Consider the following 25,860-nt stretch of genomic DNA (forward strand, 5'->3'; position numbering starts at 1 on the left):
CAGGCAGTGATCAATCCTCAGCTTTAATTTCTTAATGGCTGGTTTGACCCTCTGGCCCTGGCTCTTCTCTGCTTCTCAAATTGTTTTTAAATGGCTTCACTTTGCGAAGCTCTTGGCTCCTCTGATTGCATTAGTATCGGGCTGAGCGGGGTAAAGGCTTTTGTCGCAGGCTACATTAGTGTTAATTCATTGTGTGCACGTGTGTGTTTGTGTGTGTGTCTTTCTGTGTTTTTATGCCACATGTCTCATGGATGTTCTTGTGGATTTGGACATGTGTATGTACTTCAGACATTGATTGAAGTATTTTAGTGAAGCTGATTGTGAGGAGTAAAGTGACTTTGTGCGTGCGTGCGTGCGTGTGTGTGTGTGTACCTTTCTCTGATTGACTGAATCTTTAAGCGAGGCTTTCATCAACTTTTGAGGTTAGCGTGCTGGACTCTCGTGATGATAACGTTAACTTCACCGTCCGCTGAACATAATAAGACTCTTTGTTTTGAAACTAACATCACACTTGACGTCGCTAACCTTTGTTTAATTAACTTTTAGAGAGGTGTTTCCTTTTTTTCCTACTTAATCCAAGTAAATGGATGTCTTGCACAGCTCGAGGGTGGAAGGTTAGTTTTGGTACTTGATGTTTAAATTTAAATATCTCCAGCAATGATTGACAATCAAGTAATTAACTCACACGTTGTAATTTCCTTGTTTATTAGGATGCTGATTACACTATTAGGAAAGAAGTGGGTATTGTCAAATGACTTTCTGTTCATTTGCATATGCCACGTGAGAGTTGATCAACTTGGCATCAATTTGTGTTAGCAAAATATGTTTGCAAAGCTAACTTTAAATCAGCTGCTGAGTACTGACAGGAACTAGAAAGTATAAACGTTTTCCCATATGAGCTCCTCTACACTGGCTCCCTGTTAAATCTAGAGTCAAATTTAGAAACTTAAAATCCTTCTCCTCACATACAAGGTCTTGAATTTTTAGGCCCCATCTTATCCTAAAGACCTCATGTTACCGCACCTTCCCAGTAGAGCACTTTGTTCTACGACTGTTGGCTTACTTGTGGGATATTTAAAAGTAAAGTGGGAGGCAGTACCTTCAGCTTTTGGGCCATTCTTCTGTGGAACCAGCCTCACCCTCACTTCTTTTAAGATTAGACTTAAAACTATCCTTTTTTGTAGTTAGGGCTAGATCACGTCACCTGGAATCTTCCCTTAGGTTTTCTGCAATAGGCCTGGGCTCCTGGGGGCTTCCCATGATGCACTGTGTGTTTCTGCTTCGCTCACCTTTTTTCACTCTGAGTTTATAAACCACAGAGTATTTATTCATCAGGTATTATTAATCTCTGGTTCCATCTGGCCATGGCAGATGTCTGCCACTCCCAGAGCCTGGTTCTGCTGCAGGTTCTCCCTGTTAAAAGGGAGTTCTTCCTTCCCCCTCCCACTGTCGCCAAGTGCTGGCTAATAGGGGGTGATCTGATTGGTGGGTTTTTTGAGGTGACTATTGTAATTTGGCTTTATATAAATGAAAGTGAGTTGAAAATGAAGACCTATAACGCTGAAAAGGGAACAAAGATGCCATTGATACTATAGAGAGCTAATAAACTATCTTCCATCAAACGACAGATGCAACGAAAGCAAAAAAAAAACAAAGTTGTTGACCCCCAATTCAATAATTTAATGATGTAAGTCAGCAGGAGCCAAAATGGGTAATAGATTTTCTTTGAACTGCTTCATGTTCAGAAAAGATATCAAAAAGCTGCTTTGACTCAGAAGGCAGCACAAAATTTCAAATTCCTGTTTTGTTTATTAGACTGTTTGCTTTCTCATGGTTGACCTGACCAAAAAAAGTAGTCTAAGTTATATTTTTAACTTACTGGCTACCAGACATGACGCGTGTTCTCAGTCTAATGCCTGTGTATGGGAAGGCATTAGAAAGGGTAATTACGGTGGCCAAGTGGACAGAGATGTTTGTCTCTCACCATGACCCTCATCACTGCTGAAATCTTCTGTATTTCATGTGGACCTGCTCTTTTAATTATATTCTAGTCATCAATCAGCAACCATCACCCACCATTAAGTGTCATCATGTAACCTACAGTAGGGACGTTAATGTCGTTCTATTTTTAATAACTTTGCAGTGTATATGTGTGTTTCTTCCTCCACATTTATACAAATCATAGGACGGCTAAGGATCCACAGCTCTGGTGGTGCTTGTAGCCTAATAACAGGACAGTCGAATGTTCACATTGCTAGCACACTGATATTTAGCAGGTACAATGCTATATGTAGTCTAGCATGTTGGTAGTAGTAGATGGAAGAGTAATTACAAAGTAATTACAAAACAGAAGTTGAACGGTTCAAAGGAACTGCTGGTGTAGCTGGAGGGAAAGTCTGGCCATAAACAAAGTCATTATAATCAGTCCTTTTGAGACAAATTCATTCAGTGGTTGTCAAGATGGCAGTGCCACTGTCAGACAGACATTTTATTCCTAAAGCCAGCCTGCTAGCTTTTCTAAAAATTGGCTGATGGCACGAAAAGTTGATAGCTAGCTGAATCACAATGATAACAGCTCATTAACAAGGGCTCTCTTTGCATTGTGGGAACTATCACCACATCCACAGCCAAAGACACCACTTGGCAAAAACTGACTGTCTGATTTTTTTTTTTTTAATTACTTTTTTTTTTTTTTTTAAATCACATTATTGATAATTTTCTGCTCTCTTGGTGTAATAGGGATATATTTTCCTCCTTCCTCAAGCCTGCTAATTCAGAACAGCAGATGCTCCTCCTCCTATTTTCTTCCTCCTGTTACCCCATACATTTCCACTTGTATTATTCTGCAACACTTACACTTGCCAGCTTGAAGGCTGTGTGAGAAAATGTTTCTGCAGGCCCTTATTTATTTCTTCCTTTATAGGTTTCTTTCTTTTTGTCTCTCTTTACTCTCCATCTCCCTCCCTGCTGTTTTTCTTTCCTTTATCCCTCTATCCTGCCTTTATCTGCACAGTATCAGCCCCTCTGACGGCCTGTTATGTAATAGTCAGGTGATGGGCTGGCCCGTTGAAAGGCCTTAAAGCCCGACTGTCCTAACAGACACTGCCTCTGCTCCTGCTTGTAACTGTTGGAGTCTGTCTCATCTGCAAATGATTGTTAAAGATAACAGATGTTTGTCACATCTATTCTGTCAATTTGTAATCAGTATGTCCTTTTTATTACCTCAACTCCAAACCTGTGTTATATTAACAAAAAAGGACACGCCAGTCCTTTGAAAGGCCTGAACCTGAAGCAATTTTTAACCGTTTCTTGGAAAACAGAACTAAGCGCCAAACAGCTACCATAACACACATCTGCAATTTGAGTAATTTAAAGTAAAACTGAGGGAGAAATCAGAGAGTTGACCATGTTAGACCAACAAGGGTTTTGTAAGCAGTGTTTTGTAGGTCTAGCCACATGAGGTGACCATATGGTGTAACTTTCCCTGCCAAGAAGTGTTTAATTTAAATGCCTTTCCACCTGTCTATACTTTGCTTCTTTTCGGTCTTACCCAATTCTTTCAAGATGACAAAAATATTCTTTAAACAACTTGGCTGTCGTCATTATGACTGCTACTGAATGCCTTTGACTCAAACACCATAAATGTTCATGTAAGAACAGTGAATGCCTACATGAATTAGCTGTTTCTAACTGAAGTAATTATTGACACCTACTGTATTCCCACTGGGCCTCCCACATTGCCTGCGGGCACTTTACAATAGCACATTGTGTTCGGGAGTCACGAGCGCACTCCCTCATTATACAAAATGCAGTGTGTGTACATCTTCAGCGCATTAACTTTTGCCTATAAATAATGAAGTGAAGTTCATCAAGGAGTGAGACGAGCACTCTTCACCGTCAGTTTTTAAGGATTTAGTGTCCACGGTGTTCAGCTGCACTTGTGCTGCTTCAATCTGGCGCATCGAGGTTATGTCTTTGTTTATTGAGATTTACTGTAAACACTTTGGATACGTTTGAAATCATGAACACATAAATGTCCAAAGGACTCTATAGTTTTCAGGCTTGTACTCTTGCTGTGAGAATTTAAATATTATGACAGGCAGCTCCAGTAACTGATCTACCTTTGTATTGCTTAAACAAGTCCGTGGTTATTATACTGTTGTACCTTTATATTTGATAGTTGCTGTTTATGCCAAAACATGTAACTTATGTTTTATTTTATGGTGATTTTAAATGAAGTTAAGCCTTCAAGCCACAGTTCTCCAGGCAGGCAGCTCCATCTGCACCACTACATGCACTCATAACGTGTCTCACATTCCTCGTGTCATATGGAGAGCATACTCGGTCTAAATTCTCATCCCAGTCTTCTTCAATTCCTCAATAACCCCAGCATCCACCTGTACACTCCAGAGGGCTATATGTACGCATTATTTACCAATTTTATATGTAACAATAAGCACGCTAAACACCAAACTCTAACTACAATCTGCACGGGTTTGCTTTTCTGCCTCCAGGTGCTGATATCTGCTGAAGATGAGTAGTGGGAGGGGGGACACCCCAGAGCCCCCCAGAGGGGGAGACTCTCTGAAGAGGAAGGACTGTCAGTCAGACCTCCTGGGGCCCAGGTAAAACCTTTATCCACCACACAGCCTCATGATACACTGTAATACATAAATGACAATAACAATTAATCAGAACTAAAGCCTTATTACTTCCTTATAGAACACTTGATTATTAATTATATAGCTCCTCATTTTGGTTGGTTAGATTTTTGACACATTATTAAATAAATAAGTAAGTAGTTATAAATGGCATGATAGTTTATGGCTCATTAAGAAGAAAAGGGAGTGATTAATGTGGGTCACTATAGAAAAATGCTGCTGCAGCATCTTTGTATACCACAAGTTGACTGAATGAACTGTTGTTTGATGGTACGCTGCAGACTATAATGAGGACACACTGATGTTGCGTCGGAGGTTAAGAACTTAATTTTACTAAGTGTCTCTTTGTCTCCGAAAAGAGAAGTAGTCAGTATGGAGAGCACGCGAGTAACTCTCGGATATGTAGAAACATTTTTGGAAACTCAGTGTAAGATTACTGCACGGTGCAGCAAAGTCCTCGGCTGTTATATCACAGCTATATTATCATACAGCGCAGCACCGTTGCAGTTATTGTGGTTTTGACTTCATTAATTTCTTTCAATGATGTCGTCATTTCCCTCCTTATCCTCCAGCCCTAAGAGGAGCACTGAGAGGAGAAACCGGGAGCAGGAGAACAAGTACATCGAGGAACTGGCAGAGCTGATCTTTGCCAACATCAACGACATGGACGACCTTAACGTCAAGCCGGACAAATGTGCCATCCTCAAGGAGACGGTGAAGCAGATCAGGCAGATCAAGGAGCAGGGTGAGGATATGCTCTTGTGTAATAATAATAACTAAATGTTAATAAATGTGCTTTGGCACTTGTGCTTGGAAAACCAAAGACACCCAGATGTTTTTGATTTGCCAGCGTTCAGGGTGTTTGTCCGTAAAACTTCTCAAATGTACATTTACAAATAAGAGGAAAAGGCAGGGGATCCCCCAACGTAATTACAAACAACAGTCAAATAGTCAAAACTAACTGCTGGTGGAGCTGGGGGAAAGTCTGGCCATTACCAAAGCCATTAGAATCTATCCTCCTGTGACAGTTCCATTCAGTGGTTGTCAAGATGGCAGTGCCACTGTCAGATAGACAGTTTATCCCTAAAGCCAGCCTGCTAGCATTTATAATTAATGACTGAAGGCAAGAAAAGCCGATAGCTAGCTGAGTCATGATGAACAGCTCATTAACAAGGGCAAGCAAAGCCACACACTCGTTTTTTGACTTGTCAGCATTTCCGTTTTTATCTTTTTGGTCGTTAACCAGTTTTACAATTACAGAAATTTACAAAAAGTCACAATATCTCCAAAGTAAGTACAACACTACAATCGATGGAGAATTTCTAGCAAAAGATGTTCCTGTTGTGAAGAAAAGTACCAAATCACAGTTAACCTCAAAGTTAACTCGCACACGTGCTGAATAGTTTCATCTGCCTTAATTACGACTCCAGTTTATACACATTAAAAAAAACGAACTCCTAACATCCCCAAAAAAACTCCCTGACTTGGTAGGAGTTACTTTAGAGACTACTGATAGAAGCCCTGAAGAAGAATATGATGAGGACAGTTATGAAAAAGACCATGTTAGCAGAAATTGTATTATACAAGTGTAATAATAAATGTTTTAAGAATAACAACTACTCCTTTTGGTGAAAACCAGTGCCTGGAAGTGCCTAAGAGAGAATCTGTTCAGCAATCTATTTTAATGAGTCCAGATAAGTTGAGAAAATTTCAAGTTCAAGGAAGATCAAACTCTCAGATGACAGTTTCATAATCAAAGAGAGTCTATTCATGTTTTCACAGTCACAAACATGGAACAATTGCCTGAGGAAAGCGTTGACATTGGAAGTGAAGAAGCATAAATAATATTAAGTCTGTAACAACTTAAGTGCTGCAAGCACATAAACTGAACATGTAATTATTGAAATGGCTTTCTGCTCTTCTTACGTGTTTAACTGTACAAAAGGAAACCACACTAATGACAACTGTCAGCACAAAACTGTCTTTTAGCATAACTTTAACACCTAAGTCTTGAAAAACAAAAACTCTGGCTCCGTCCTGCATGTAAGTCCCCATCTTCTAGGACCTGCAGTAGACTCGACAGACCGATGCGGAGAGAGGAAATGTGAGTGTAAACACAGACTCAATAATGACAATGTGTGTGTGTGATGATGGTGAGACAGACAGACAGAGGCAGGGCTGTTATGTAACACTGACCAACATGATGTGAGTCTTCAGAGGAAAGCGGGCAGACCTGCCTTCATCACAGTCTCACGATTTCCTCAGCTCCTGCACGTCTTCCCTTTAGCCCTCTTCCTTTATCTCCCAACTTTTCTCACCACATCTCAGTCTTCACCCGTTGCTTTTTTAAAACACGAGTCCCCCTTTTTACAGTGTCATTTCACTTTAACGCCACATTTTTCATCATCACTTCTTCCCTCATTTCTTCATCCTACCAGGTTCTTTCTTTTCCTTTGCTTTCCTTTCCTTTCCTTTTTAATTCTTTTATGTCCTTATCTCCTTTTTTACCCTTCCTCAGTCTACTTTAATTCCTTTCAGTCATTTTCTTCATGTTTTTCTTCTCTTCTTTTCTCCCTTTTGTTTATTCACTCTTTCAACCTTGATGTAATTTTATCCTTCCTTATCCTCGTCTTTCTCCTCTTTTCTTTCCCTCCCGAGCTTGCTTTACCCACTCTTTTTCCTCATCCTTTTATCTTCTTTTTCATGTGTTTGTCCTTTCATTTCTGTTCTTTTTTATCCTTTTTTCTTCCTTGTATTTTCTTCTTTCTTCTTTGTTTGTCTTGTTTTATACACTCTTTTATTCTTCTGTTATTTTCTATATTTTCCTTTCCTCTTTCTGTTAACCTGTTGTATCTTTCATGTCTCCTACACAGCCTCTGTCTTATCTCTGTACTTCCATTTGTCTCTCTTGCCCATATCTTTATCTCTTATCTTTGCTGGCTTCATCACTCATTTTCTCATGGCCCCTCTTCTCTTTTAGTTCCTGTGGTCAGCCACTTGGTGTCCATGTGTCATGGCGCAGTTTGCATTTGAAAACAACAGCTGAATAAGCACACACACGCACACACACATACAAACAGATAATACACACAGCTGCCTGGTCAACTTCAGAGAGCCACTATTGTCTGCATCTTTTTGACCTGCTGAGGTCGATTTCACACAAAAGTTATGAATTCAGACAAAAAAACATGTCACATGTCACCTGATGGAAAGCTCACAGAAACAAACAGGTGAGAAAATAGCATTGTACGTACCCATTCATGATAGTCAGGCGACAAGGTGTGTGTTTATGCTCTTTGGCTCACAGCTCATATTTACACTTACTGCAGGGTAAAATTCTAGATGATGAGTATTTGTGTAGTGAGCGTGCACTACCATATGAGTGTGCCGTGTCCTTGGTTCTCACTCAAATGCAAAAACACCAGTGATTAAAAAAAACCAACGCTCTGCTTAAGGCTCCACAAACCAGCGGGTGACATCCATCTCTATGTTTAGTAATGACTTACTGTAAGCAATCAGTTGTGTTGGCACTTAATTTCCTGTCTGTTACTCAATTAACCAGTTAATTATTTCAAATCTCAGCTTCCTAAGCTAAATAAGCCAGTGCAGAGGATGGGTTTGTTTTAAAGAGTGTTAACTAGCAATGAAAAGGGTGTAATCATCATCCGTTGTCCAACAAGATATTTGGAAATTCTGCATTTAATACATGGCTCTCCATAAAGAAAACTGTTCTTTTCTATTCTGACACATTTTTGCAGCCTGCTTTGTTTAATGTAAAACGTATATAACCATATATTAGACATTTTATATTCATTTAGAAAAATGGAATCTCACCCACTTGATGGGAGATGGATTTTTTCCCCACCCTGCTTTGTTTAGCTGAAGTTGTCTCATTATTCAAACTGCTGCTTAAGGTGTTGGCTTGAATAAAGCTGTTTAGATCTAATGAGCTGTGCGTTCGTCAATACTGCATACTGCATTATGTATAGTACACAGCTGTTAATATGCAAGTTTGACTGCTAGTATTGAGTGTTTTTGCTGTGATGTTTAGCTTGAAAGTTATTTTGATTATGTAAGCTTAATTTATAGGCAGTGGTATGCAGAATAACTCTTTTGCTTCTTCGTGCAAATTGGGGCTTTGGGGTCCAAACCTGAGTGCATAAATTGATCGTGTCAACTGGAGTGTAACATATTTATTGATTTAAAAAAAAATGCTGAGTATTATTGTAATACCCTCCAACGTGCACTGCAGAGCCACCCCAGGCTCTCTGTGACAGGGTTTAAGGCTGATGACTCTGTACAGCTCCGGTCCCACAACAGGAATGTCAGCTATGTGGTCTAATGGGGCCATGGGAGGCTTAACAGTCCAGTGGTACAACCAGGGAGGAGAGTGGAGACTGGCCTCTAGTATGGCTACGAAAGTGTAAAATGTAGAAGGCATTAGAGTAGTGATACCTGCTGCCCGCGACATCCCCACCACTGAAACCTACACAGGATCGTGCTGCTGGAAGATTGGTTTAGAGTTTATATAAGCACAAGGTTAGAGTAAGGACTAGCCAAAGAATGTAATGTGTGAAAGGTCTTGGTGTACATAAAAAAACAGTCTCTGAGTGGGTGTGTGTTTGCCTGAAGGCTTCATCATCACAAAAACAATACTGTCAGTGTTTTCTGTGAAAATAAAATACCCACTAAGAGGGAGAGCTACAGTGAAAGCTTCGGTCTGACAAGATAGTTTTCCAAGAAAATGAGCATATTTCTCTGATACACATACAGTGAGCTGGTTCATTGGAAACAAGCTTTCCTTTTGATGCTGCTGACATGCTCCATCATCAATGAGTCATGCCTTCATTAAATAACTTCAAATGTTTCGTGCAGTTTTTTTCTTGATCTGTTCCCTGTTGGATGGTAAAGGAATGTAGGCTATTTTTATTATTGTTATTACCTTATCAATACTTTTAATATTGATTAGGTGTGTCACAGTAAGTGTATACTGAAGATAACTATGATTTTCTACGGATTTTTTGCCCACAGTAACATCGAGGAGTGCAAATCTCAAGTCGTTACAGCCTTGCGTTGAAACCATTGAACAAGAAGATCTTTCTTGACTCGGAGATGAAATTTTGTCATGTCTGTTACAGAAAAGGCTCCGGTGGCCGATGCAGAGGAGGTGCAGCAAGCAGACGTCTCGTCCACAGGCCAAGGTGTTATTGATAAAGACACTCTTGGGCCCATGATGCTGGAGGTGGGTTCAACCAACAGTTTGTGGCTACAATACATGTGTTGGGGGAAAAAATGACAGTCATATCAGTAATAATCAAAACAAGCTACAGTGGGGCAAAAAAGTATTTAGTCAGCCACCGATTGTGCAAGTTCCCCCACCTAAAATGATGACAGAGGTCAGTAATTTGCACCAGAGGTACACTTCAACTGTGAGAGACAGAATGTGAAAAAAAATCCATGAATCCACATGGTAGGATTTGTAAAGAATTTATTTGTAAATCAGGGTGGAAAATAAGTATTTGGTCAATAACAAAAATACAACTCAATACTTTGTAACATAACCTTTGTTGGCAATAACAGAGGTCAAACGTTTACTATAGGTCTTTACCAGGTTTGCACACACAGTAGCTGGTATTTTGGCCCATTCCTCCATGCAGATCTTCTCGAGAGCAGTGATGTTTTGGGGCTGTCGCCGAGCAACACGGACTTTCAACTCCCGCCACAGATTTTCTATGGGGTTGAGGTCTGGAGACTGGCTAGGCCACTCCAGGACTTTCAAATGCTTCTTACGGAGCCACTCCTTTGTTGCCCGGGCGGTGTGTTTTGGATCATTGTCATGTTGGAAGACCCAGCCTCGTTTCATCTTCAAAGTTCTCACTGATGGAAGGAGGTTTTGGCTCAAAATCTCACGATACATGGCCCCATTCATTCTGTCCTTAACACGGATCAGTCGTCCTGTCCTCTTGGCAGAAAAACAGCCCCATAGCATGATGTTTCCACCCCCATGCTTCACAGTAGGTATGGTGTTCTTGGGATGCAACTCAGTATTCTTCTTCCTCCAAACACGACGAGTTGAGTTTATACCAAAAAGTTCTACTTTGGTTTCATCTGACCACATGACATTCTCCCAATCCTCTGCTGTATCATCCATGTGCTCTCTGGCAAACTTCAGACGGGCCTGGACATGCACTGGCTTCAGCAGCGGAACACGTCTGGCAGTGCGGGATTTGATTCCCTGCCGTTGTGGTGTGTTACTGATGGTGACCTTTGTTACTTTGGTCCCAGCTCTCTGCAGGTCATTCACCAGGTCCCCCCGTGTGGTTCTGGGATCTTTGCTCACCGTTCTCATGATCATTTTGACCCCACGGGATGAGATCTTGCGTGGAGCCCCAGATCGAGGGAGACTATCAGTGGTCTTGTATGTCTTCCATTTTCTGATGATTGCTCCCACAGTTGATTTTTTCACACCAAGCTGCTTGCCTATTGTAGATTCACTCTTCCCAGTCTGGTGCAGGTCTACAATACTTTTCCTGGTGTCCTCCGACAGCTCTTTGGTCTTGGCCATGGCGGAGTTTGGAGTCTGACTGTTTGAGGCTGTGGACAGGTGTCTTTTATACAGATGATGAGTTCAAACAGGTGCCATTCATACAGGTAACGAGTGGGGGACAGAAAAGCTTCTTACAGAAGACGTTACAGGTCTGTGAGAGCCAGAGATTTTCCTTGTGTGAGGTGACCAAATACTTATTTTCCACCCTAATTTACGAATAAATTCTTTACAAATCCTACCATGTGGATTCATGGATTTTTTTTTTCCACATTCTGTCTCTCACAGTTGAAGTGTACCTCTGGTGCAAATTACTGACCTCTGTCATCATTTTAAGTGGGGGAACTTGCACAATCGGTGGCTGACTAAATACTTTTTTGCCCCACTGTATTTGTAGGCACGATGGTAAAACCAAAAAGGATTACTGCTTTTGCTGCTGCTGCCAAAACTGAGGACAAGCGAATAGTTTCAATTCACTAATCTAGTGCTTCATAAATTTATGTACTGTGACAATGATTATGAGAGCTTCTCACTGGTTTCTGATGCTATCGTCACAGCAGTTGAAATAGGGCAAAAATGCAAATGCTAAAAAAGGAGATCTGACCTCATTATGGCTGCAAATATTTCATGTATGTTGACAATTTAGAGCATCTTCCTGCAGCGACACAGAGTGATAAGAGTTTCTGTGACAAACTCTAATGCAGTCATCCAACCTACTTGAGTGTGAGTGTGTGTATGCACGGGTATGTGGCAACGTATAACATGGGACCCGGTGAGGTATAAATACCTTTGTGAAAAGCCAGATTAGAAAAGGAGGGGCGGAGCCTGACCACACATACACACAGGCTATATATAGCGTTCACCAGCAGCAACGCGCACCGAGGTGTCGGCCTGGAGTCTGTAAGATAAACAGAATTCAAGCAACATCTTTTTTCCATTATATTCTATTCTGCACCGGTGTCAGGATACCTTTGTGTAAACATGGGTGTGCTAAAGGAAAAAAATCACAGTCTGTGCATTAAGGTGGAAAATGAAAGAAAAAATACACAGAAAATCACACGGCGGTCACTGGGATGTGCTGCGGTGCCTCGAATCATGCTCGGTATTTGAGAATATTAGCATTTATTTGTAGTAGATATCCATCTAAACTTTAACTGAGTAACGTGAGTCTCTCCCAATTTGTCTTCTTCCCATTTTCCCTTTCTTCCCCTTCATGTTTTCTGTTGGCTCTCTATTCTCTCTCTTTCATCCTGTCTTCACATCCACCTTCAGGCCCTGGACGGCTTCTTCTTTGTTGTCAACATGGAAGGCAACATAGTGTTTGTGTCGGAGAATGTCAGCCAGTATTTGCGCTACCAGCAGGAGGAGCTGATGAACACCAGCGTCTACAGCGTGCTGCATGTTGGAGATCACACCGAGTTCATCAAGAACCTCCTGCCCAAGAGCCTGGGTGAGAAAGTTATTGACTTTGGCAGCACTGAGAGAATCTTCACTTTCTTTTTATCTTACAACTCGGCCATGTTGATAGAAAGCAGAAAAAGTGATTGGTTTAGATCATTTTTCATGTTTTGTAATGGGTTGTGGCTAGTAGCTTACTGTTGGGAGCATTTACTGTTTTGTGAAATGAGCTTTTCTTGTAGCTTTTTTATCTTATATCGAATTTGTTTGATGCTGCAGTGTTTATGTTGGAAATTTAACATGCTCACGATGTCTCCTCTTTGTTTTGGCATCTCTCCCTGTCTCTCAGTCAATCATCGCGATTCGTCCAACAGGAACAGCCACACCTTTAACTGTCGCATGTTGATCAACCCTCATGCTGACGGTGAAGCCCGGCTGACCTCGGATCAGCAGGAGGCGGCGCAGCAGAAGTATGAGACCATGCAGTGTTTTGCTGTCTCTGAACCCAAGTCAATCAGAGAAGAGGGGGAAGGTATTGTCTCTCCTTATGCCAGTATACTTGTGTTTTTTGTCACTCTTTTCTGTCCTTTTATTTTTCTTCTTTTATTTTCTCAGATTCACCCGCTCATTTTCCATCTTCACTCTGTCATGCCTTTATTCCTCGCTTCCTATTTGCAGTCCCCGTCTTTATGTCTTCTTCTGTCTCTGCTGATTTGGTCCCGTTTTTTTGTTATTTCTCACCATGTAGTAGAGTGACTTTGGCCCTTTCACTTGTGTGCACTTCTTTTACACTGTCATTTCCTTTTTTTTTTTTCTCCACCACCCAGTCTGTGTCTTGACTTTCTGTCACTTTCCTATCACTCTTACCATCCTGGGTCTCCCAGTCTCTTGTGTCCTGTCCTCCTTCCATCATCACTTCTCTCTATTTTCCCTCCCATCCACTGGAAGAGACTAATTAGTGTGTGGCACTTTGTCATCTTCCCATCTAATCTAATCACACACACATGCACATTAGGGAAAAGAATCTGTCTGCCAATCTAATTTTAGATGTCTGACAACCAGATATTGTGCCAGTGTCTCCCACGTCAAGAGGAGGATATCTGGTGGACGGAGTGAAGGCTGCAGGTTGAGATTTAGGTTGATGTGTAGATTGACTCTGACTGAGACTAGTGCTGACATCAATGTCGGGGGTGAGGTCACAGTTGTCCTGTTTGATTTCAGTGCTGAGGTGAAGCTGTGGGTGTGTTTGATGTTAAGGTTGTGGAACAGACAGGGTTAACAAAACTGCTGAGAGTAAAGCTGAAGCTGCTTTAGTATTCGATCTAGGCTGGTAGAATGATGTGGGTAGGAGGTATGATGCCCCAGCCGAGGGGATGAAGATACACCTGGGAGTCACACTATTACATACACCTGTACAGTTTAACACATTCCAGTTTTTAGATGTTTATAACATTCAGTTTTTCACACATTCACCGACGCTGTATTGACTACATTATATTTTGCGGTGCTTCACTATCGAAGGTTACTAAAGCTATAAGAGCCTTTCATTCGCAGTCCCTGTTGCATTAGAAGCAGGACTTATTCTATAATGTAACCTGTTTATTTTTCAATTTTGCAGATTTCCAGTCATGTCTCATCTGTGTGGCAAGAAGAGCCCCTGTCAAAGAGAGACCTGTGATGCCCACGTATGAGAGCTTCACCACACGCCAGGATCTTCAAGGTACATCCGCAGGGCTAGGTCCTGGGTTAATATGCTGTATGATCTGTGGTAGCTTGCCAGCATAAAATACAATAAGAATATGTTGTTAGTATCTGAAACAGCTTCAAGTCAGCCTGGAAATGATGCTACTGTCCTACTCAAAGACATGGCTTTCACCATTGCTGTGCTGGTGTGGAATCTGACCACCACCAAAAATTTTGATAGCTTCTAAAAGCAAATTTTAGGTAGCAAATGATGAAATAATTTCTATTGGAAGAAAATAAGAGCAGACAGAATATTTTGGCTGCATCTGTGAAATCCACAGATGTTGCGGTTCCATCTTTGGGTCTATATGTATTTTGATGCATATTCTAAAACATGACTAGTAATCTGCAAATATCAATGTCATATTTTACCGATTCAGGTAAGATCACGTCACTGGATACTAGTCAGCTGCGGGCATCCATGAAGCCAGGCTGGGAGGACCTGGTTCGACGGTGCATTCAGAGGTTCCACCTGCAGAATGAAGGGGAAATGTCCTTCGCCAAAAAGCACCATCAAGAGGGTAAAACAGTTTTCTTCACATTCATCCATCTGCTTCCTTCCACTTATACAGCTCCAGGTTGTAAGTGGGGATAAGCAACGGAAAATGGTCTTCATAGTTCATAAATTAGTCATTTTAAGCAAGGACATGTTCATTTTACTTAATAGAAAGTTTGAGTTGTCTGTGTTTAAATCTTAGGAAATAACATTTTCTGCCAAAGGTACATTTTATTATCATAAATATCCAACAATGATAACTATTGGTCTATTTGTACTTATCCAATTTTGGGTTGCAGTGGTGCTTTAAACTGCCAGCAGGATTAGTCACAGGACTAAACATACAGATAGACAACCATTAACACTCACACCTACAATTTGGAATCGCCAAATAGCCTGACCCATGCACGTCTTCAGACACATAAATAACAACACAAAAAGGCCCCAGTCTGGATTTGAACCCAGGACTTTTTTTGGTAATTCTACTAACCACTGCACCGCCACTCCACAACAGCTACGCTTTTCTGTATTTTTTTTGTTACCTCTGCTACCAGAAATTATTTCCCTCTACCAGTTGTACTCAGTATTTATCATTCATATAATGATGAAACCTGATTTTTTTTTTTGTTGGTTCCCTTCCAGTGTTGAGAAACAGCCATGCGCTCAGCCCTCTTTACCGATTCTCCCTGGCTGACGGCACCATCGTCTCAGCGCACACTAAGAGCAAACTGGTCCGATCTTCAGCAACAAATGAACCACAGCTATACATGTCCCTCCATGTCCTGCAGAGGTACCACTCACTCTTTCTTTCCTTTGTCTTCACTACACGAGACCCAGTGCCCTTTATGTTTCATTAAATTATTTTTGTTTGCTGAAAAGAAGATATGTTGCATTTTTCACACAAAAGATTTTGAGTTTCTTGCCATGAAATATTTCTTTTAGATTTAAGACAATCAATGTAAGGTTTAGCGCTAAGGTTTATCTTGTTCTAATTCCAACAAAAAAACATTGACAAGTTGTAGTAAATGTGTAACTACAACCAATTGTAAAAATATATGGTCAGAACAAGTGACAATTATGTCACACACATAAGACTAGTCATTTGAACAACATAAGTTGTTCAAATGACTACTTAAAAGCCTAATTTACAGCAGAAATATACTTGATTGGTACATCTGGTACATAAATTACTTTTGGTCTCTATAGCTAATTTCCTCTTTCATAACAAATATAGGAGCATGACCATTTAAAAAATAAATAACCTGTTTAAATTGTAGGTTTAAAATTTGTATCATTAACCATGTGGCTCCATCTCCGCAAATTAAATCTCTGAACCAGACCTCTTGTTTGACCTGCTCTGTTTGTGCCTGTGCATTGTGCACACCACTCAAATGCTGCAGAGACAAAGGACTCTGCCCTGAAAAGCTCATCTTCCCCAGCTTAAGTACTCCCAGGCCTGATTGCTGAGTGCTACTCACTGGCTCCACAGAGAGATAGGCGTTACCTAAGACAGAGAAGAGAGCAACACAGTATACTCACATAGCAAACAACAATGGGCCTGCTGGGGCCTCAAAAGTGCCCTTCAAAGGATTTTAAAGCAGTTAGCTTGGCTCTCTGCTGGTTTAAAGATTAAAAAGTCCTGTCCAAGTATGTCATTTCTTCTTTTGGTGAGTGGAATTCTTGTATTTCATTAATGTGTTACTTAACATCTGTATCTGTGCTGCACAGATAACACCAGCAACCAGACTTGCTGATATTCCACCTTTTTGTCCAAAAAGGTCTGATGGTGGCACCCAAAATGCTAAAATCAAGAATGGGAGAGTCTTTCCAGATTAAGCTTCATATCTGTCCTCCAGTCATAGAAAACCTTTAGATTTGAGGAGTTAAGTCATATGATTTCTTGTTTATGAATCTTCTGATCACCCTTGCAGCTGCCACTTAACTCCATCCAAGTGCCAAGTTTCTCTCTTCCTTATTCAAACCAAATTCTTTCCCCAAATTGCCTTCATCCATTCAGAAAAAGCGACATACTTATTTTAGTTAAAGAAAAAGATGTACTTTTGTGTTTTTTTACATTCCCTAACAATTTTGGCCATTTTCTTCCTCATTTGGTTCTGTAGTTTGCATTGTAAACAGAGAGTCTCTTATACAGAGTTGTCATCGTATGTTAAAGCCAAAAGTCACACAAGAACTACCAGCCAGTCCAGTCCACAGTGCCCTCATTCCTCCTTCCCTCCACAGGGAAGGATTGCGACTCTACCAACATCCAAGTGCTGATACGAATGCTCAAAGTCTGGGTTTGGACAGTGGTCAGAAAACAATGCCAGGACTGTTACCCAGAGTGTTTGTGGATCAATGGCGAGAACTTGCCCTTTTTACTTCCACAAGTTTCACATTGAAAATTATTGCACTAGAATTCAGCACAATGAGAGCTTTGTGTGTTTGGTGGAGCTGAAGCTGATTGATGTTTGAAAGTCTCCCTCTGTTACAGTTACTCCCTCTGTCCCTTGTTACTATGATGTTTTCTCACTTGTGTATACTCGCAGACCTGCTCTGGTTGTTTTACTTTATGGTGTACTCTACTTAATCCTTACATGTGACATCGTTATCACTTATTCCAGAATGTTTTGGACTTTGGACTAAAAGACTGATGCCTCAGTCTGTAGGCTCTGAAACTCAGAATCAAAGTTCGTTGCCTTTCTGTTTATACCATCACCACTGACAAATCTAACTGGATAAGATGTGATTGAATGGGCATCTTTGAAGATACAATAATATAATTTTTTTTCATCTGCAAAAGCTGTATTTGAGTGTGATTCAAGAAAAAGCATATCAACTCTACTACGTCTTCACCAGGCAAATGTTTAACATGAAAAAGGGCAAGGTGCAGGATACTAAGGCACCAACACACCGACTTCCTTTTCAGCCATTCGAGAAAACAGTTCTCCCCAAGATGACACTCCAAAAAGAAAAATACATGCAGCAGGAAGGAAGGGGTCTATATTTGAATGCAAACACATTGTGCAAAATTCAAAAGACACTGGTCACTAGAAAGTGTTGGTCAGTGGAATCTCCCAGGGATGATGGATTGCACACAATAACCGTAGGTGGTATAATAGAATTTTATTTGGACGTTTATATCATTATAATAGAGCCTGCTTCACGTTAAATCTTTATTTTCATCTCTTTTATGTATAACTGTGTGACATGTGGCTTGTAGGTTTTATCCCTTATGTTTTGTCAAGCTTTATCAGCTCAGCATACACACTGAGTCTGCATATCTACATACTGACAGCACATAACTGAATAGGTCTCATTCTTGACTGTCTTCTTTTTCATCCAGGGAAAATGGCAGCATGACTGCAGACACATCTGCCAGTCAGGCTATGGCCAAACCAATGACCCCAACCAGTATGAGTGTGTCTTCTCCTTCCCCTGACGCCAGTGTCACCAGCAACACACACTACGCTGCCACAGCCTCTGGCAACCTTGGACGTGGTTATGGAGCTATGTCAGGGCGAGCGCCTACGCCTCAGGGAAATAGCCATGCACAAAAGCTGGGCAGCCCTTTAGCCTTGGGAAGCCCCATTATCACCTCAGGGGCCCAAGGTGCCATGTTGTCTCCTCGTCATCGCCAGAGCCCCAGCATGCCAGCTAGCAGCAGCAGTTGTAGTAGTCCGCATCTCCCCCAGCACCCCCCTGGCTCTTTCTCTCCTGCAGCCAGCCTCCGATCGCCAGCCCCTGTGTGCAGCAGCACAGGAACCAACCAAGGGTTTAACTCTCTTAGCGCACTGCAGGCTCTCAGCCAGGGCCACAGGATTTCCCAGGGACTCAGTGAAGGACAGCACCCAGAGTCCCCTGACAGAAAACCAGTCGGCCTTCAGAGCCCTCTTCACAGCTCCAACCCCGGTAGCCAAAAAGCCAAGAACAATATAAGCTTAGAGGTTGACCTATTTGGAACTTTTCAGGAGCAAGACCTTTTGACATCCCAGAACCAGGAAGGTGATCAGGGGGAGGGAAGAGATGGTGACCGGGAGAGTCTGGGTGACCTTAGTGATGCGCCAAACCAACTTCTGAACACCAAAGGCCATACCAAGCTGCTCCAGCTGCTCACCACCAAGTTGGAGCCCTCTGATCCCTGCTCACCAACGGGTGCTTTCGGAGATGACCAGATCTGTAAGGACCAGCTTGGTGGTGTAGGTGGGGTGGGACATAACAACCACTCCACCTCTTTAAAGGAGAAACATAAAATTCTTCACAGGTTGCTGCAAAACAGCACCTCGCCCGTGGAGTTGGCCAAACTAACAGCTGAAGCAACCGGAAAAGATCCCATTGGTCCAGAGTCGGCCTCCGGGGACAGCATGACCGCTCTAGGTGAACTCTCCACAAAACAGGAGCCAGGGAGCCCCAAAAAGAAGGACAATGCATTGCTTCGCTATCTCCTGGACAGAGATGATAACAGCATCCTGGATAAAGCCATCAAGATAGAACCTGGTGAAGGACTGAAGCTCTCCAGCGTTAAGACTGAGAAACCAGAAACAGGCTTTAACATGGAGCCACAGGTCAGTAATTTATCAGGCAGATTTATTAACTACTGGTTTGGTAGCGTCAGCTTGTTTTTTGTTTGCCCTGTGTGCTCGGTTCAGTTCCGTTTAGTTTTTAAATGCTTTTTTTTTAGGTTTCAGGTGGTGAAGCTCAATTATTTCCATGTATTTTCAGTTCCTTTGTTACATAAAATAGCCTTAAATATTACAGCTTTCACGTTTCAGTAGTAGTTGTCGTAGCTTCCTGCTACAATATGATGTCTTTACTACATGTAACATCAAAGTCATCAGCTGTTTCTCATTTACAACGAGCACATTGCTGATTAATTCTTGCTCCCTCCAAACTTAGTCAATTTAAAAATACTAAGAAAACAGCACTTTTAAGTCATAGTCATTGTTACAAATGCTACACAATCAGAGGCCTCAGTATTAGGAGTTTTTACTAACTACACAGGGAGCCCTGAATCCCTCAAAATAAGCACTGAGATGCATCATTGTCTAAGCAACACATAACGCTACATCTGTTTTAATAGATGATTCAATTTCTTGGGAAAACTGTATTGTTAACAAATCTTTGTAATTGCTTAAGGTTCACATGAACACCTAAAAGTAAGAAATGTGGTCGGTGATGCTCGTTTGTTCTGTGAGATCCGTGTTGAGTTCCTCTTTAGACAGCCAATGGCACACTGCCCCCCACGCTCCCAGAAACACAAGATGCCCTGGCAAAGAAAGCAGAGGAGTACTGTTTAAAGGCTTAGGCATATGTGTGAGTCAGTGTGTGTGAGCGAAGAACAAGGGAAACCAATACTGTATGGGAATGAGATTTCAAAAACACTGCACAGGTCTCCTGTGTGGTGTCTGTGTGTGTGTGTGTGTGTGTGTGCAGAGTTGCAGTTTCGCTGGGAAAGTTTACTTACTGTGTTTGAGGCATATCTTGCAGGAACAGCAGAGGAGTTGTGTTGCTATGGATCAGCACACATGTAGGTGTGTTTGCGTGCATTTGTATAAGTGTGCACGGCTGCATGTGTGGTGTGCCTGAATGTTTAAAAATATCCATATGTGTGCACATCACAGCATCCTAGAAGAATAAACCATGATGTCTGCCACCAGTTAATAGAAAACTTTATAGATTTGTTAGATTTGGAGGGTTGAATTTTTTTTTAAATAATGTTAAATCCCATGAACATTTTTTAAACATTTATTCCAGGAACCAAATGGGCATCATCAGAATAAATATTACATATGAAAACTTTATCTCAGTGGATGAACATCTGTCAGTGGACCTTGAAACAATGGTCAAAGTCTATCCATCTCTGGTGAGCATGTGTCACTAGACCTGAACTGAACCTGACAGTTTGTTTAAACATGCTTTAACAATTCTGTGGCTCATCACTTAGACTGTATTGAAAAGATGGACACAGTGATGTCACCCACAAATTTGGGGACTCCATTTTTAAGCCTCGAGATGAGCCTCATTGTCACTGTAATCTGTTTTTAAACTACATGTTATGAGCAGATGGTGGAACTAACTGAAAAAAATTAGGAATACTGTACACCTTAGCAATCACAAAATAGCCACGCCCTAAATCTTACACTACGTGTTGTGTATTTTGCCATACATTTGATGATAACTGACTAAGTTAACTTGCTCCACTGAGTATTTAGAAATAGCTGTTGACATCACAATGGCTGACCTCATTAAGGAAATGTTTGTTTTTGTTAACAGGACTTGTCCTCTTCTGGCTATTAGAATGACTCCAGGTTTAACTGGCACTGGAGAAGCACATCCTCCTTTTATAGACACACTTTATGACTTATCAGGGATATGTAAACTGACCAACCATAAATCCTCTGACATATGATATTGATATGGAGTTTGGTTATTATATTGACACCTGTTCAGGGGTGTGATGTGCCAGGAAGAAAGTGAGCAGTTGGTTTTTGAATTTATCAAGTGTAAAGATCTGAGAGACTACAGAGAAATCCTCCTCACAGTTCACCTCCTGTTTCCTTATGCCTATTGGATCCAGGTTAATTAGATGTATGCTAAAATAAACTATAACTTCAGTAGATTTTTCATATTAGATGTATAAGACTAGAGAATCTCCAAAACAGCTCATACGGTGGGGTGTTGCCGACGTGTGGTGATTAACAGCTACCAAAACTTGTCCAATGAAGTACAGCTAGTGAGTCAGGAGCTGGGTCTGTTGACCAATGGAAATTAAGGCTTGATCTCATGGCAGACCTACTGTAACACCGACTGCTTAAAGTTTAGGCTAATAGCAGACACCCGCAATTTTTAGCATCAACATGTAATCATTTGCCCACATTAATATTATGTATGTGGTTTCCTTCAAGTGGTTAAAAATTGCTAAACCCAAACACATCATTGGTTTCAGTGTCGTAACCCTCTATCCTGCTGTTATTGGTTAGTTAGTAAATCTGTATTCAGTTCAGATTGTTGCTTATTGACAAGGCAGGTGCATTTATGGTAAAAGTAAGCTACAGGAAGTGGCCAATGGAAAATGACTGAAGTTCAGTCTTTCGGAGAATAGAGGCACACCTATTAGCAGTACTATATTACATATGAGCACCATGCTAACAGCTAGCAAGACCACGAGTTATAAAGCAGGGTCCTATTACAATGTTATGAACAGCTGAACTTCTGAAATAATAAAAATAAATATATTTTTTCATTTACACATTTTTTTCTTTTTTACTAGTGTTTCCTTTGGTGTGTGGCCATTCTGTTTTCACCTTTCACTCTGTATCTGTGTGTGTGTTCTCTTGGTGTTAAACAGAGCTGTGATTGGGACTTACTGTACATCACACATGACCTCATTAGCACCAGCAGTTTATTTTTAGCTCCTCCTCTCTTCATCAACCAAATGGCCAGAGGCAACCGTATAGTGACATACGTTGTTTGAATTATGAACTAGTTTTAGTGGCATGCCAGGATTACCACAGCATATGGAAAAAAGACATGAAACCACATGATGTTACATCTACTTTCGAACCCTATTTCTGCACGTTGTCACATGAAAGCATGCATTTTTTTCATTATTCAGTTCCCTAAATGTCAACAGCCCTTCACTGAAAATAATGTTACAACGTATGTTTGGATGTAATGCAGCAATGTGGCACACTGGTGCTACTGTCATGTGATGTAAAATGTGTTTTATGTCATTTTATCCTATAAATAATCTATTTATTAATCCTGTTTTTTCCCTGTGGCTGGTCTCAGACCAATGAGCTCGAGGACCTGTTGGATAACCTGCAAAGTGGTGGCCAGGAGCAGCAGCCGCTGTTCCCCAGTCAACCACCGACCAGGGGTGCTGATCCCTCGTCATCCTCTTCCTCTTCTGTGCCACCTGCCTCCTCTGTCGACAAACAGACCACCATCTCTGACATTCTGCAGATGAAAGACAGCGGCAGCCCGCCCACCCAGCACAGACCCTTCCCTCCCATCGTCCCCGCAAGTACGTCTGCAACACAGTGTTTGTGTTTGACTGAATTACACCATTCCAACATCTTGAACTTGCTAAATATTGAGAAAATCTTCAGATTGTCTCTAAATATGTACAGTACTGTATGGGGAATAAAAAATACTGTTTTTCCTCCTAGCAGGCTTTAATGGTCCCAGGCCCAGCCATCCAGTTCAAGGTGGTCCTCCAATAAGGAGCATGTCTCTTGACAGCAGCATGGGCCCCTCCCCTCACACCAACAGGCCTTTCCCTCCTCAGCACAGGAACAGTAGCCCATACCACTTAATGCAACAGCAGCAGCAACAAGGCATGATGGGACCCCACGCGGGCATGGCTAACCAAGCTGCAATGACTAACACAGGTGAGGCAGAACAAGATATAACTTTGAGGTGTATTTCTGGCTATATAGCAAATATGTATGTCAAATACATATATACACATATATACAAATACATATATAATACTAAATAACCTTTGAATGAATCTTTTCCCCATAACAGGAATGCGTGGCTCCATGCAGCAAGGTTGGAGTCCCCAGAGGCCCATGGGGGGCTCTGCAGGCCCAGTAATGGGCCAGGGAGTTGGACCTGGTCGTATGGTTCCCAACATGAATGCTGCACTCCCTGCAAGAGGCAGTGTTCCATCTGGATCCAGAGCCATGGTTAATATGCAGATGATGAGCAACGGTAAGAGAAAATGGGCAAATAACAGAAACTCTTCTCTCCTTGAATTCTACGCTGTTTCTGATATTCTGTGTATTTTTCCCCTGCAGAGTTGGACATGGCAACGCCTCCTTACCCTCAGCAGCAGGCTCCACCTAATCAGACTGCTCCTTGGCCAGACCGAATGATGATGGATCATTATGGAAATCCAAGCAGGTATGGCATAAGAGAAGAGTCATCATAAGCAGAAAATGAAGCACTGAATCTAGTTTGATAATAATGCCAACTTACCTTCCAGGCCACCATACAGTGTCCCCCAGGAGGATGGCATGGGGTGTTGCGGCACAGGGTCTGAGGGCCAGCCAGATGAAGGCACTCTACTGAACCAGTTGTGTTCGGTGCTAAAGGACTACGAGGGTCTAGAGGAGATTGACAAAATGCTGGGAATCCCCACATTGGCAGGACAGGTGAGCTCCTTTAAGCCACTCTATGCTAAACATATAACCTGTTTTGGAGTTTTGGTAAATAACATGTGAAGCACTTTTAACCACTCTACAGGGTCATCTGCCAGACCAGGACCAGTACCTGGGCTCCTCGGACCCAGCAGCTGGCATGAAGCCTCCTCTCTACAGTCAACACTATGCAGGTCAGGCAAGTTATGGTGGCATGCCTCCTGATGGTGGTTATCACGGCCAATCTATGGGAAGCCACATGGGGGCTCAGAGAATGCCGCACACATGTTATCCCCCAATGATGAGAATGCCTGGAGGTGCAGGGCCGAGGCAGGCTGGCATACGACCAGGGGGGCCTAATCCTATGATGCCCCCACAGCCCAATAACCTGAGGCTTCAGCTGCAGCACAGACTCCAGGCTCAGCTGGTAGGTGGCGCCAAATATTTGAATTTCACTCTTTTATTTTTTCCAGATTTCCAGACGTTTTACTGTACACAATATAACATTGATGTTGCAATACTGTATTACAGTGTTGGTTGTGCTCAATGCTTGATGACAGAGCAGTTACAGGTTGTGTAGGCGTTACTTGTAGCTAATAGTGCTTAACAAAAAGCTGAACATGGCATTAGTTTTGGCAGGTGGGCAGAGTGCAGCTGGCAGTGCTGATCCTTTCTTGGAAAGCACATCCTTCTTAGGGTGTCCTTTCTAAGCTGTGTCATCCTGCATACAGTTTCTTCTGCCTCTGCAAACCACTTTGCAACCCAGCTTCATCCTTTTCATGCTATTTCTGACATAGTCGATATTATGCCTGTTCTCACTGGTGCTTGCTCAGTTCTGGGGAGGGGGTTATTGCTGCTGTTCTTGCCTTAGTCTTGCCTTGCCATCCCATGTCAAAGTGCAGCGAGGTCCCAGAACAGAGCCATACTACTAAAGATAAAGTACTGCAGATGAAATATCAATCCAGTTTTTCTGACAGAAATGGATATAAGGACAATTATAATTAGTTACTCAGCATGAAGATTAGATTAAATTCAAAGATGTGACCTGGCTAATGTAACAAGTTCCTCCATTTGGTTCTTTTTTCTTTCTGATTCTCTTTGTTGCTTAAAAAAGCCAGCAATTATTGCTGCATGCAACTGGTGGTTGGAGCAAATAAAAATTTCAAGTAAAGTTTGTCTTGTAAAGCAACGCTTTTATGGAAATTCAGTACAGTGATTGTGATTGACCGTTGTTGTTGTTGACCCCAGCAGTCACCGGGTTTAAAAGGACATCAGTTGCTTTGCAGACAGTCAGTTACATATATTTATAGTCATGTCCATCCCTTAATGTCACCTAAGTACGATCACAGAAACAAATCTTTTCCTTTCTGTAACTACAAACTGTTTCATATGATTCAGTCATGAATCCTGGCAAACCAGGCATTGATGTTTCATTCAAGCATGAAACCTCATTACCATTTTGAAAAAGAAAAATCTGATTACAAAAGATGCCTCTGAGCCAACAGGGTTCACTGAGTTTGAACTGCAGCAGCTAGAAAAGCACAAATGTTTTCCAGCTTTCTGGCTTAATCAGCATTTTTTTGTTGCTTAGACAGTTGACAGCTGAAACGGCAAAATATGCACAGACAAATTCATACACATACCTTATACTATTAGCTGGTAACACGTTAGGATTTCTCTTTGAAAAGCTGTTGTTGTCTAATTTCTCTATGTGAAACACTTTTATTTTTTTTATTGTGTTTGTATTACTACATAAATGTTGAGCTTATCTAGATTTTCAGTTTTTGTTTTGTCTTAAATTTTGTCTACGCCAACAAAGACACAGCTGGTGTTTTGGTCCAGGCTGCCACCTGGTGGAGAGTCAAGGCAAAACGC

At 41.6% G+C, this 25,860-nt stretch overlaps 1 protein-coding gene across 5 annotated transcripts in view; it reads left to right on the forward strand.

Annotated features, from left to right (window-relative positions):
* LOC147307896 (nuclear receptor coactivator 2-like) overlaps positions 1 to 25,860 on the forward strand; it is a 55,995-nt gene that overhangs the window by 21,957 nt on the left and 8,178 nt on the right. For 4 of the 5 annotated variants that reach the window (XM_086270692.1, XM_086270695.1, XM_086270697.1 and 1 more), the window contains 15 exons: positions 4,515 to 4,625; positions 5,234 to 5,406; positions 9,800 to 9,903; positions 12,478 to 12,655; positions 12,953 to 13,135; positions 14,222 to 14,323; positions 14,727 to 14,867; positions 15,485 to 15,632; positions 18,186 to 19,404; positions 22,631 to 22,865; positions 23,011 to 23,232; positions 23,372 to 23,557; positions 23,644 to 23,749; positions 23,832 to 24,000; positions 24,092 to 24,412. In XM_086270692.1, the coding sequence (XP_086126818.1) occupies positions 4,534 to 4,625; positions 5,234 to 5,406; positions 9,800 to 9,903; positions 12,478 to 12,655; positions 12,953 to 13,135; positions 14,222 to 14,323; positions 14,727 to 14,867; positions 15,485 to 15,632; positions 18,186 to 19,404; positions 22,631 to 22,865; positions 23,011 to 23,232; positions 23,372 to 23,557; positions 23,644 to 23,749; positions 23,832 to 24,000; positions 24,092 to 24,412 (3,579 nt within the window). In that variant the 5' untranslated portion in view covers positions 4,515 to 4,533. The remainder of the gene's footprint in view (positions 1 to 4,514; positions 4,626 to 5,233; positions 5,407 to 9,799; positions 9,904 to 12,477; positions 12,656 to 12,952; positions 13,136 to 14,221; positions 14,324 to 14,726; positions 14,868 to 15,484; positions 15,633 to 18,185; positions 19,405 to 22,630; positions 22,866 to 23,010; positions 23,233 to 23,371; positions 23,558 to 23,643; positions 23,750 to 23,831; positions 24,001 to 24,091; positions 24,413 to 25,860) is intronic. The other variant, XM_086270696.1, reaches the window with a different exon arrangement.

The sequence above is a fragment of the Aulonocara sp. 'chitande type north' Nkhata Bay genome, linkage group LG18, assembly GCF_057382095.1.
Source record: "Aulonocara sp. 'chitande type north' Nkhata Bay isolate Kocher_YH1m ecotype deep benthic linkage group LG18, A_spYH_male_GT1.1, whole genome shotgun sequence".
NCBI lineage: Eukaryota > Metazoa > Chordata > Actinopteri > Cichliformes > Cichlidae > Aulonocara > Aulonocara sp. 'chitande type north' Nkhata Bay.